General features: G+C 47.7%; 2 protein-coding genes across 9 annotated transcripts; one reads left to right on the top strand and one right to left on the bottom strand.

The window, feature by feature from the left end:
• The first annotated feature begins 1,425 nt into the window (after positions 1 to 1,425).
• On the top strand, positions 1,426 to 4,198 carry st3gal7 (ST3 beta-galactoside alpha-2,3-sialyltransferase 7). Of its 3 annotated transcripts, none has more exons than XM_057048020.1 (8): positions 1,426 to 1,534; positions 1,670 to 1,826; positions 1,897 to 2,014; positions 2,076 to 2,413; positions 2,478 to 2,664; positions 2,730 to 2,870; positions 2,945 to 3,094; positions 3,161 to 4,198. In XM_057048020.1, exons 1-8 carry the CDS (start codon positions 1,441 to 1,443, stop codon positions 3,245 to 3,247), a joined length of 1,272 nt encoding a protein of 423 aa, XP_056904000.1. In that variant the 5' UTR covers positions 1,426 to 1,440; the 3' UTR covers positions 3,248 to 4,198. The 3 variants fall into 3 exon arrangements, with proteins under 3 accessions (XP_056904000.1, XP_056904001.1, XP_056904002.1); XM_057048021.1 differs by having other exon boundaries at positions 2,945 to 3,001; XM_057048022.1 differs by having other exon boundaries at positions 1,475 to 1,538.
• hps1 (HPS1 biogenesis of lysosomal organelles complex 3 subunit 1) lies at positions 3,307 to 9,444 on the bottom strand. Of its 6 annotated transcripts, none has more exons than XM_057048017.1 (18): positions 9,184 to 9,444; positions 8,238 to 8,419; positions 8,025 to 8,159; positions 6,994 to 7,136; positions 6,812 to 6,920; positions 6,060 to 6,220; positions 5,844 to 5,946; positions 5,658 to 5,742; positions 5,520 to 5,575; positions 5,275 to 5,442; positions 4,996 to 5,175; positions 4,820 to 4,896; positions 4,609 to 4,746; positions 4,407 to 4,472; positions 4,161 to 4,305; positions 3,900 to 4,013; positions 3,738 to 3,820; positions 3,307 to 3,662 (listed from the first exon to the last, which is right to left on the bottom strand). In XM_057048017.1, the coding sequence occupies exons 2-18, from the start codon at positions 8,352 to 8,354 to the stop codon at positions 3,500 to 3,502; spliced, it is 2,043 nt and encodes a 680-aa protein (XP_056903997.1). In that variant the 5' UTR covers positions 8,355 to 8,419; positions 9,184 to 9,444; the 3' UTR covers positions 3,307 to 3,499. The 6 variants fall into 6 exon arrangements, with proteins under 6 accessions (XP_056903997.1, XP_056903993.1, XP_056903996.1 ...); XM_057048013.1 differs by having other exon boundaries at positions 3,307 to 3,665; XM_057048016.1 differs by having other exon boundaries at positions 3,307 to 3,665; positions 4,161 to 4,301; positions 4,403 to 4,472.
• Positions 9,445 to 11,413: the final 1,969 nt, after the last annotated feature.

Here is an 11,413-nt window from a genome sequence, read left to right on the forward strand (position 1 = left end):
TGGTAGCTCTGGTTCCTTACCAGTAGACAAAGCACAAAACCTGCAGCCCCCCCACCCCACCCCACCCCACAGTGAGAGAATAACATGATAGAAATTTGAAAATGATAGAAACAAGTGCCTGAACCATCACATAATTGGCAATTCCGACATATGACCTTTATTATTTTACTTTCAGGAAATATTTGGTGACGTAACACATAAATTCTCTTATTAGACGGACGCCACATAGTTACATTAACTTCAGAATCAACACAGAAGCCAAAACGTGCATCTACGCTGCATGTGTGTTCCAGGAAAACCCACATTTACTTATCAGGGCGGTTCAGATCCTCCCCGCAGCTCTTTCAAACGCTCCCAGTCTCTCCCCTTTGCCGGCCCAGTATGCAGCTCCTGAAGGTCCCAGGTGAAACAGGCGCCTCCTATTTATAGTGCTGACTTCAGGCACACTTTAGTGCATGAAGATAATCTGGCTCAATCTCATCATCATCTTTACAAACAGGCAGCACACTCGCACGTCTAATCTGATCTTTAGGGTTGATACCAATAAGTCTCGTCAGGGTCATCGTCCAGAGAGGTGGTTGGTGCATCTCCTCCGCCTGGTTTATGTATTCAAAATTCAAAATGACATCATTTATGTCTAGTAGTTGTGAATCTGGAAGACAACTGTTGAAATTGTGTTGGCATTAATAACCTTTAACCCACACACACACACACACACACACACACACAGTTCATCAATGGGACATGTCTAGTAAAGTGTTATTACTGGGTAATAAATTGTGACTTTTCCACAATTTTAAATTGTTCGGCTGCTCCTGGGCCTCATCTTTCTGACGTTTAAGGCCTTTAAAATATATTTATGGAGATTAATATGGACCCATACCCTAACCCAAACCTGAACTGATTCTGACCTTTAACCTTAAAACCAAGCTCATCAACAGCCACTTGAGGTCGTTGGTACGGCACATACAGTATATTTATATATAACCTTCACGAGGTCCAATAACTGATGGCACAGTTGTTAGTATTACAAATTATGCCCCCCCAAAAAATGTATAAACGAATCAATGATAAATCTTTTCTACTAAAGTACACCGTGCATGTGGCTTTACCATCCTGTGGAATAAATGCTAACATAACCACAAATATGATAAATATTCCTCACTATTTTCTCCACCTTCCGCTCAAACGCTTTTATATGTTCAAACGGCCAAAGGGGAGATTTTTACACAATCAAACATGAACTACTGACCCACATAACGAAGCAAAATCTGCATAAGCTGTAAACAAACCTTTCCTTTTCTATAAGTCAGTGTCAAAAATGAACGTCATTTGATATAAATGTTTCATATAAGGTGAGTCTTGTCAGTAAGTGATAGCATGCTAATAGGTCTCTCTCACACACACACGCTTATTTAGAAGTGACGGAGTAACTATTTAATGGTTAACCAGTGTTCCTGGGGGAGCTGGAAGTGTTCCGCAGCCATTTTGGCTGCACTGGATCGACTGCAAACACAGGTCACTGCAGCCGACTGTGCGTAAGTTACTCATGAGGTTTATTTTCTCTCCTTCCTGATGCTCTGCTATCGTTGTAACGGTCAAATATTCTCAAGGAGGTTTTGATCTTTTTAAGGGTGCTTTATCTGCTTCTTTGTCATGTGTGTTTAAGGTGGAATACCTGCTGCTATGGTAACGATGAGCGTGGAGGACCCGGGCGATGACTCTCCGCTGCTGCCCGAGGCTGTGGAGGCCGGGACACCAGGGCGGCTCGCTCACAGGCAGCCAATCACCAAGCCCGGTTCCTGGGACTTCTTCTTCCTGAGCAGGTAGCTCCGGTGTCTTGAGCTGAACGTTAATGTTTGGCTGATCCGCTCTGTAATGCTGTTGTCGCTCCAGGAGCCAGAACCTGGCCCTCGGTGCTGCGCTGCTCTTCGGATGCTACTCGGCTGTTCTGATTCCTGCGTATTTCCCACTGAAGAAGGCGATCTTCAACGACCCCCGACCCAAGAACCTGGTACAGATGCCCATCCGGCCACGACCGTAGCTCGTCCCTTCACATGCGCTCCTCTCTTCAGGTCCTGTTCAACCGATCCGCCTCCCTCCTGTTGGACCCTTGCCGACCCCGCTGGTGCCTGAACCGCCTCAAACGTCTGCCCTGCTCCGAGGGTCTCCTGGACATCCCGGTCTTTGTGCAGCAGGACGTGCCCTCGTCTTGGGATCTGCCGCCTCCTCTCGGTCTCCGGGGCAGCGAGGAGCATCTGGCCCTGGCCCTGGCCTCGCTGCCTCAGCTTGGCCTGCCTCCATCGCTGAGGGGAGAGGGAGGCTGCAGGAGATGTGTGGTGGTGGGAAACGGAGGGGTCCTCCACGGGAGCCACCTGGGAGCTCACATAGACCAATACGACGTGATTATCAGGTCCGTTGAGCAGTTGGTAAACGAAAAGATGAATCCGTGGCTTAATTTGCACCTCCGACCCCAGGATGAATAACGCTCCTGTGAGCGGGTTTGAGCGGGACGCCGGATCCCGCACCACCGTTCGACTGCTGTACCCAGAGGGGGCGCCGCACTCTGGGAACGAGTATCGAGAGACCACCACCGTCGCCCTGGTGGTCTTCAAGAGCCTCGACCTGGACTGGCTCATCTCAGTCGTGACCAGACGGCCGTTGGTAAGAGCCTCACAGAAGGCAACAGGAAACAACTTCTACCATCACGCCATCAATGTTGCCACCAGGGCTTCTGGTCCAAACTGTGGTTCTGGAGGGAGGTGGTGGAGGACATCCCTCTAACCCGGGAGAGCTTCAGGATTCTGCACCCAGAGATTATCCGCAGGACGGGGCGGGTTCTGCAGCGATACACCCTGACGCGGGGAAAAGTGAGTTGAGGACGGTTCCCGTCAGCTTGTAACCAACCGGCAAAGGTCACTTAAACACGACGCTTGATCCACAGATGGTTCCGACGCTGGGCGCCAGCGCCGTGGTGATGGCTTTGCAGGTGTGCGACCAGGTGAGTCTGGCAGGGTTCGGCTACGACATGCAGCATCCCCAGAGCCAGCTCCACTACTACGAGGCTGTGCCCATGGACGCCATGAAGGCTCAGGTGGGGCGTCCGCACCTCCTCACCCCTCGCCCTTCATCCATGTCACCCCGCCTCCTCTCCCTGCAGGTGGTGCATGACATCGGCGCCGAGAAACTCTTTCTGAGGGACCTGGTGGCCGCCGGAGCCACGACCGACCTCACAGGAGCTCTGTGACCGGGAGGATCCCCGCCGCCAAGGCAGAGATCATCTACCAGCAGCTACCGCACATTCGATCCAGTTTAATAAGCATGTTTTTTTATTTATAGAAAAGTTATTTCAAACAGCATTCCTAATAAATAACAGGAAGTAGCACTCAAAAGTACAGCACAACAAAAGGATCAGTAGAGCTAACTATAGGGCAGTTACAGTGTAGAGACACATTCCTCCCCTCAGGAAACAGATGTGTACTGGGGGGTTTGGGATGGGCTACAGCAGCGGATTACGGGTCGGCTCCCACAGTCGGCTCGCCAGCTGTCTGCAGTGCTGCAGGATGATCTCGGCGGGGATGACTCCCAGGTGGACGGTCAGCAGCTCGTAGCACTTCACCACCTCGCCTTGGTGACTCTTGCTGTAGTATCGCAGCAGCTTTCTCCTGGACAAATGACTTCCTGTAGTCAGCCGCACGCGATTTGGATTAATCGCATGGCTGCGCCCAAATGTTTACCTGTAGTAATCCCAGGCGAGCATCCCGATGGGGGCAAAGTCATCAGGAAGGACGGGTATGTCCCCGGCCTCTAATTTGAAGCCCTTATTGACCGGAGCAGAAGCTTTCTTTATCGTCTGTTCACCTTTTTAAGAACACTAATAAATGGTTACAATAACTTACAGATTCATTTTCAAACCAGAGGAAGTAGCAGAAGAAGAAATCTCCATCTCGCAGCGTCACAGTGGAGTAGCCTTTTTGGAGATAGTGGCGTGTTGTGCTGACCAGCTTCCACACCTAAAGGACAGATTGGCAAAGAAGGTTCATTTAAAGAAAACTGTGTGTGAGAAATGCTAAAACCTCTTATGACGCAACGGATTGAGGTTCTGCTGGACAATCAGCAACACCAATGTTTCCTTTACGTTGTGGAGAAACATAGCAAACCTTGTTTTTAATAAACTGGGCCACTGGCCCCTTCCCCAGCTCAGAGGTGGTGCGTTCAGTGACAGAAAGCGACGGCGCGATCATTTGCCCAGTGGATCGATCCACGCAGATGAAATGGATGAGTCCTGGGAAATCTTCCAGGTAAGTGAAGATTAGTCAAGGACGGTGACCTCGGGAATGTGTGTGTGTGTTGTTCAAAGAGGCATGCACTTCTGAAATATCAAAGCACCACGGGGAAGAAGATATGAAACCATGGTGATATTTCTTCTGCTTTTCACCAGCAGGAAGTCTTTCCAGTCCATCAGTTTCTCCCTGAGACAAACCAAAAAACACAAAATAGAAGAAGAGAAAGCAGAGAATAATTATAGAAGTGAAAAGATTTTTTCTCTTGTTCTGTAGCACACTATGGTATTTAAATAAGAAAAAGTTCACTCAGATTTGCACATACTGCACCATGGCCTGGGCTCGTTCCTGCAGGCTGGTGGAGAGATGCTGAGAATTGTCACCGGGCCCAAAGTCAGTGAGAAAACACTGCTTGTATATGCCACAGAGCTGGGTCTTCATGTTCTTGCACCACGGGATGAGACTGGAACAAAAACACCAGCGATCAGGCCACCGCTGCGCTATGAGCCGCACTGGCCAGCAGAGGGCGCGCTTACTCTTTGTTGAAGCCGGGTCCGCCCCGGGAAAAGGCTCGGTTCTTGAACTCAGTCCAAACATTTTGTAACTGCACAGTCTGGAGAGACGATGAAGAAACGGATGGATTTTACTTTACCATAAACTAGAAAAAAAACAAGTGAAGTATAAAAGTACAAACTCAAATGGAAATTTAAACCTGTATCTCTCTGGGTCCCAGCAGTTTAATGAATTTATCCAACTTGTTCCGGACTTCGTGCATATTAGGCTGGCCTCTACTTGCTGCTGACCCTTCTTGGCCTTCCATTAAACGTTTCTCCAGCTTTGCAAAGGCTTCCAAGTACTTATACACAGACATGGCCAGTGCACCGGTCGGGATCTAAAGTAAAAATGCTTTAATTGTATTAACAAGGTAGAAATGTCCAAACTGCACCCCCTGCTGGCCACAACATACTGAGCCAAAAGAATGAGCCCAAACCTTTGTTATCAGCACTAATGTAATGCCGGGCCAAAGCGGCAGACAGTACATGGAGTGAGGCATCATGGGATATAGCCCCTCTTTGAGGGAGACCTCTAAGAAAACTCTTCGAGGCGTTGAAGGGTCAGGTGGAGGAACCTCCAGCGTCTGCAGGCTGTCCTCTGCCATCTGTGGACGTGATGTTTGTGTCAGGCTGAGAAACGTCCTTCTAAAGAATCATTTTACTCCAAAGTAAAACATCAGACCTGAATGTCCGGGTCAACGAACTCAAACACGGGAGTGCCTCCTTTCCTGGCCTCGTCTGCTGGCAAACATAACATCACTAACGAAGCACTACATTCTGACAGAGAAGCTCCTTTTTTGGGGGGGGTGTTGCTACACACCTGAGCCGCTGGAGTCTGGGTCCGTGGGGGAAGGCTCTGGGGTGTAAAAACTCTCATGGCCAGAACCAGATGTACTTTCACCCTCCTTGATGGATGTAAACAGACCAAAACAGTTAAGATGATCAGGAAGACGGCGAGGAACATGTTGGACTGGTGCCGAGTCAGCAGTCGGGAGCCATTCTCTACCTCAGGACTTGGATCCTCTAGTTCCATATTGCTAGGGTACATGTTCTGGGCCATGATGATGAGAGCCAAGAGGTCTGATGTGGAGAGCGTGCTCGCATTGCGGCTATAAAACCATCAGGAGAGCAGGGGAAAGATCTAAAGAGCGTCTCGCCTTATGACGACATTTAAAAAAAATATAAGCAGGCTGGAGGATCAAAGCGATGGCTCGACCTGTACCTGGAGTAGAAGGCGAGCAGCTTGGTGTGAACCAGGATGAAGGCGTGCAGCACCTCCTCTCCTGCTCTCTCCACACTGCCGTTGAGCTGCTGAACCAGGCGGCGCTCCAGGAACTCGATGCACTGCTCACACAGCGTGGGGTGGATCAGCCTCTCCACGGCCTGAGGGAAGGATGAGAAGAGAACCACATGAGACCGGAGACGATAGAGATGATTTGAAGCAGTTTCTTATCCAGCTCACATCTTCAATCTTGCACTTTGACGTCCCGTAGCAGGGGCCCTTATCTGTTCCAGACCCGGTCTGGAGGCTAAGAGGGACAAAGCTTTTTAAATAGGGGCCCTGGGGCTCTTGAGGACCCTGCATTAGACAGGGGCTTTTTTAAATCTGTGTTTAAAGCAAACCAACTTCCCTCATTCTCTCTTAATTAATTTGCAGGCTAATCACAACAGATAATGAGTCCAAGTTAAAGTTGCTCTTTGCTGCTGCGGTTAGAAGGTGTTAGATACACAAAAGTGCTGTGACTGTTCCCAGGGTAAATGTGCACACTGCAGCTTCAAGGTTTGATGTTGTCTTAATGAATTAGATGAGGACTGACCATTAACATGCACGCGTACGACAAAAGCTCACCGACCAATTTAAATTCAGCAATTCTTTATCTGCACCATCAGCCCCTCTGACTTGACGGACGCTGCTGTAGAATACGGGGGTAAGATGTGGGGGAAATGCCCTCATCTTCTCCTTTATGACCTCACCTCCACTAGGAAGCTCTGGTCGTTCTGTTGGAGGTGGCAGTAGGTCTCCAGCAGGGTCTGCAGATGCCTCCACAGCCTCGCTCTGTGCACCGTGTCCTGAGGGCGCAGCCTGGTCACAGACAGCACGCTCGAGGAGTCAAACTCAAAACCCTTCCAGGGTTCCTAAAGCAAAAGTGGCTTACTCTCTCCTCAGGAGGGTGCTGCTGAGGGTGACCATGCCGAACAGCACCTCAATCATCTTCTTCAACACGTAGATCTTCCTCCTCAGGTCATCCTCTCCCTCCTCACCGTCTCCATTCACAGCGATGTAGAGATACTCGTCCATCTAAAGAGGGAGGCAAATGGCAACATGGTATAATCAGATATATCGATTTTATGAGGAGATATTAAGAGAAATTTAAGCAAACGAAACATGATATGAAAACAAGTACAATCTCTTCCTTATCAGGAGGCAGCAGAGGCCCTTTTCCTCCCTCAAGTCAGGAACAGTTAAATTTCAACAGACCCGAGTCATTATTACTTCAGTGTATTGCCGTTGCCAAATGTCTAATGTCATTTGTGTGTCACCGCATGCCTGCGCAATCTAATCTGCAGCCTTTCATTCACACCAGATGGAGATGCGTTCATTTTTGCTGCATGCTAACCCCACCACGACGCTGAAACCGTCGAGTTCATCCAGCATTCGGGGAGCCTTTCTCACATGTCTTCCATTTTCTCCCCTGCCTTCGCTCTTCGCAGCGGTCCTCCTCCACTTTCTGACCCCAGGATCTCTCCTCGGTGATAAGACACATTTCGACAAGGAGGCGGGCTCGCACGGGACTGAGAATTAAGGTCACGTTACGCCTCGGTTTCATCACAAGGGGCGTCTGTGAGGAACTGTGATGAATATGCTTTTCATGTGCTTGGGGAAGAACATGGACAGGAGGCGGAGGAGTGTGATTGGCTGCAGGCGATAGCTGAGCAAAGGCAGGTCTCACGTGACCATGACACAAAAGACGTTAATAGGTTTCGGGTCAGAGCCCCTCAGCTCCAGAACCATGACGATCCCAAGGTACATAGAATCATTAATAACTTTATTAAAGGGCAATATATTATATCCCATCCATCATTCCAGACTGGATTGCTTTGAATATACAGCATTTATCTGCCAATCTGTGCCATGATTTCCAATTGTTTTGCAAACACAGCCTCAGTGGAATGCTGAGCCAGTTACCTGGTGTAGGACATAGACATGGTTGTTTTCTGTGGTGAAGGAGGTGTAACTCTCATGCAGCCTGTCCACCATGGTGCTGCAGGAGATGATGATGGGGGCAAAGAGGGTGCTGATACTGTCCTCAAAAGCTGGAAGCTGAGCATTGAAAGAGCAGTGAAATCAAATATTGAACCACGAGCAAGGTTTTTATCCATGCTAAATCCTCATCCTCACCCCCTGACCCTCCTCCTGAGACTCCCCATACTGTTGCTGGACAGTTTGCTGGAATTCTCTGTCCGTCCAGTGGAACAGGACCTCTGCGCTCTCGCTGGCTATCAGCAAACACTTCATCTGGCCCACAGACACACTCCCGTCCTGCTTCACTGCGGCATCCTTTTTATTCCACAGTCATTGTGCTGGGAGGAAGAAAAAAAAAAGAGAAAAAAGATTAAAGCAATGGTGCAAAACAAACAGTGGTCTTATATTCACAGCTGCGGCCTGTCCACTTTACACATTGCTGATTGCACACAGCAGACCCATCGTTCACTGTGGTCTGCAGTTCAGAGGTGTGAACGTCAATCCAATTTTTCTGTATATTTTTCCATTTTGCTGATTAATCCTGATAGCTGTCAAAATAAAGCCCCGTGACTCCACATACAATCATCACTAAAATGTAAACACTGAATATGAGCCACGACTTTATTCGCTGTGTAAGACTGGAGATTCGCGTTTTAACACATAAGCCCCTGGAGGTTGTGAAATATTTCACCAGTGAGACAAGTGTCCTTTAACTGCACCAGAACAATCCAAACATCTTCACTGCACCCTTTTCGAGTAGTCGAAAACCTACTTAAATCTTCTAAAAAACATATAATCTACCAGTGAAATATCTCCGGTTTCTTTCCGTGTGATTCAGGGTAATTTAATCTTTTACGGGAAGCATTATCGTATTAAATTTAAACTTTGACTAGCACAGATGTACACAACTTCTAGTGCCTCTTTAATTGCGGTCCGATGCGGAAACGTTTCCCTGAGCTTTATTTACAACTTAACGTCAGTTCCCCCCAAACTTTAAACGCGCATTTCTAAACAACTTTAAATACGCGCATTTCTAAACAACTTTAAATACGCGCATTTCTAAACAAATAAACACACACGTATACGAAACGTTACTACTCACTGTGTATATTTTAAAGCCACGCCGGACAATAAAAGCCGCTCACATCTCTGCTCTGTGGCCTTTCTTCACGTCTTCCTCGCGACTTCTGTCCTCTTCCGCACGACACCGGATGGTCATGTGACCCGAGCCAAACAGGAAGTGTTGTAGTCAATAAGATAAAACTTCTAGTAAGCGAATGGATAACAGTTTTTTTGTCAGTGTGCGTTGCCTCTGGGAGCTCTGTGCGTGTGTGTACGTGCGTGTGTGTGTGTGTGTGGGGGGGGGGGGGGTGTAGGCAGAGTCATGTGCCCGTGTCTAAAGTACCCACATGACTGAGGGTTTGTGCTAGATAATAGTAGGAATTTATGGAATGCAGCTTAGTTTGTAGTTAAACCTACAAGAAAAAATATATATAAGTTGGCCAAAGCTCAGACGAAATAAAAGACAGTTTATTCCTGTTTGGATGCAGAAATTTCTGCTTTTATGGAATGTTCTGCGTTGGAAGTGTATTAAATGTTCCGCCACATATCGCAGCAACTGTACTTAAGTAGGGGAAGATATGGCTTTATTTTGGTAAATACCTTCTATTTTCTGCAGTCACCTTTTTAGAATTCTTTGATCTATCTATTTATTTAGACATTGGGGTAACAAAAGAATTTCAATGCCTGTTTGATTTTACTTTACCTAGTTTGCTTCACTAATTTACCAGTGAATGGGGTATATTTTTCAACAGTGCATACATAAATGCCCCACGTGCAATAATTTCATATTTTCCTCAGCATGTATGCCACATATACGTAAACATGTACTTACCAAAGAGCAGACTGCTTCTTTCAGAATGTTTTGCTGGCTACAACAAATCTGTGTTATATCATAATATTCAGCCTGGGCTGTGTGCTTGGCTTCTGAGCAGAGCAAAGAGCCTCATAGTAACATAAATATTTATGTTTTATTAACCTTGCTTGGGTCAAAATTGTCCAAAAAATGCCAAGAGTTCTATGTCACGGGCCAAAGTCTAATCTAATCCATCGGTTTTCTGGGGATCCACTATTCATGGAAGACTTATTTAAGCTGACTCCTGTATATACAGAGTAAACATCATGAAATCCTGAGTGTACGCTAACAGGGCGAGAGGGGGCCTTGCATGCCTCAAAATGGATCTGAGAGTATAAACAGTGTAAGGCAGGCCTGGGTAGCAGTTACCTCCACTAAGGAGGCACTGTCACGCAGAAGTGCCCAGACATGGCGCAGTCTCCCCAAATGGCAACTCAATTAGATCTTGTCAGCGGAAGTGACGTTCAGCACTCGCTATCACAACACACAGGTTGTCGCCAGCATGGCCAACAAAAGCGCTTCCAGGGGCTGATCGGATCCTGCTGCTGAACATCTGGACGGTTTGAGTTTCGCTTATGCAGTTCGCAGTAACTGTTGATATCAGCAGTCGCGGGCTTGAGTGGTTTTGCTTTCGAAACATGAGGCCTCGGCGTTGAGGTGACCGGCGGGCTTCTTCTCACGCTGCACCAGGTGTGTGTTGTGCGTGTGACTCTGGTGTGTTTTGTGTCCCTGTCAACAATGTTGGACTGCTTGAAAAGAACCACATGCAGAAATGGGACTGTCAGACAACAGAGGGTTGTTTCCCATGACTGGACCCTAAAAGATGTAATTAAAGTGTTTTGAATAAGAGTTCTGAAGGTCTGCCCGGGCCTCCACTGGTGTCACGAAGCTTCAGGTCCAGCACATCTGCCTCTCTGTGAAGGTCACCAGTATGAAGGAGTTTTATTGAAAGCTCACCTCTCCTCTGCGTGATCACACTGAGCAGATCCAAGATGTCTTCATGCATCAGTAGATGATGAAGCAGGCCTGGCCCAGGTTTACTCAGTCTGGACGTTTGGAGCATCGCGGCTTCATGTTTCCCATCAGCTGCCTCATGCAATGACAAGACAGCACCTCTCCACTACAAAGACTCGCTCCAGCTGCTTCCACATCTGGAGCCTCAAAGTGCAACAGCATGCGAGCAAGAAGGAGTGAGTAATAGCCGCGGCCATGACTTTAATAGTGCAGGATCTTTGTTTTAAAGATGCTACACTGTGGCAGCTTTTATGGATAGGTTCCGTCTGTATGAGGGTATTTCAGACCATCTTAGGCTCCTGTGAAGATCCGAACTGTCACAACCTGAGGTGGGATATTTGGCCGCACTGCCAAATGTTTACAGGCAATTAACAGTAGAATACCATTAATAATACCACCGACA

Source organism: Takifugu flavidus, chromosome 11 (genome assembly GCF_003711565.1).
Source record: "Takifugu flavidus isolate HTHZ2018 chromosome 11, ASM371156v2, whole genome shotgun sequence".
Taxonomy (NCBI): domain Eukaryota; kingdom Metazoa; phylum Chordata; class Actinopteri; order Tetraodontiformes; family Tetraodontidae; genus Takifugu; species Takifugu flavidus.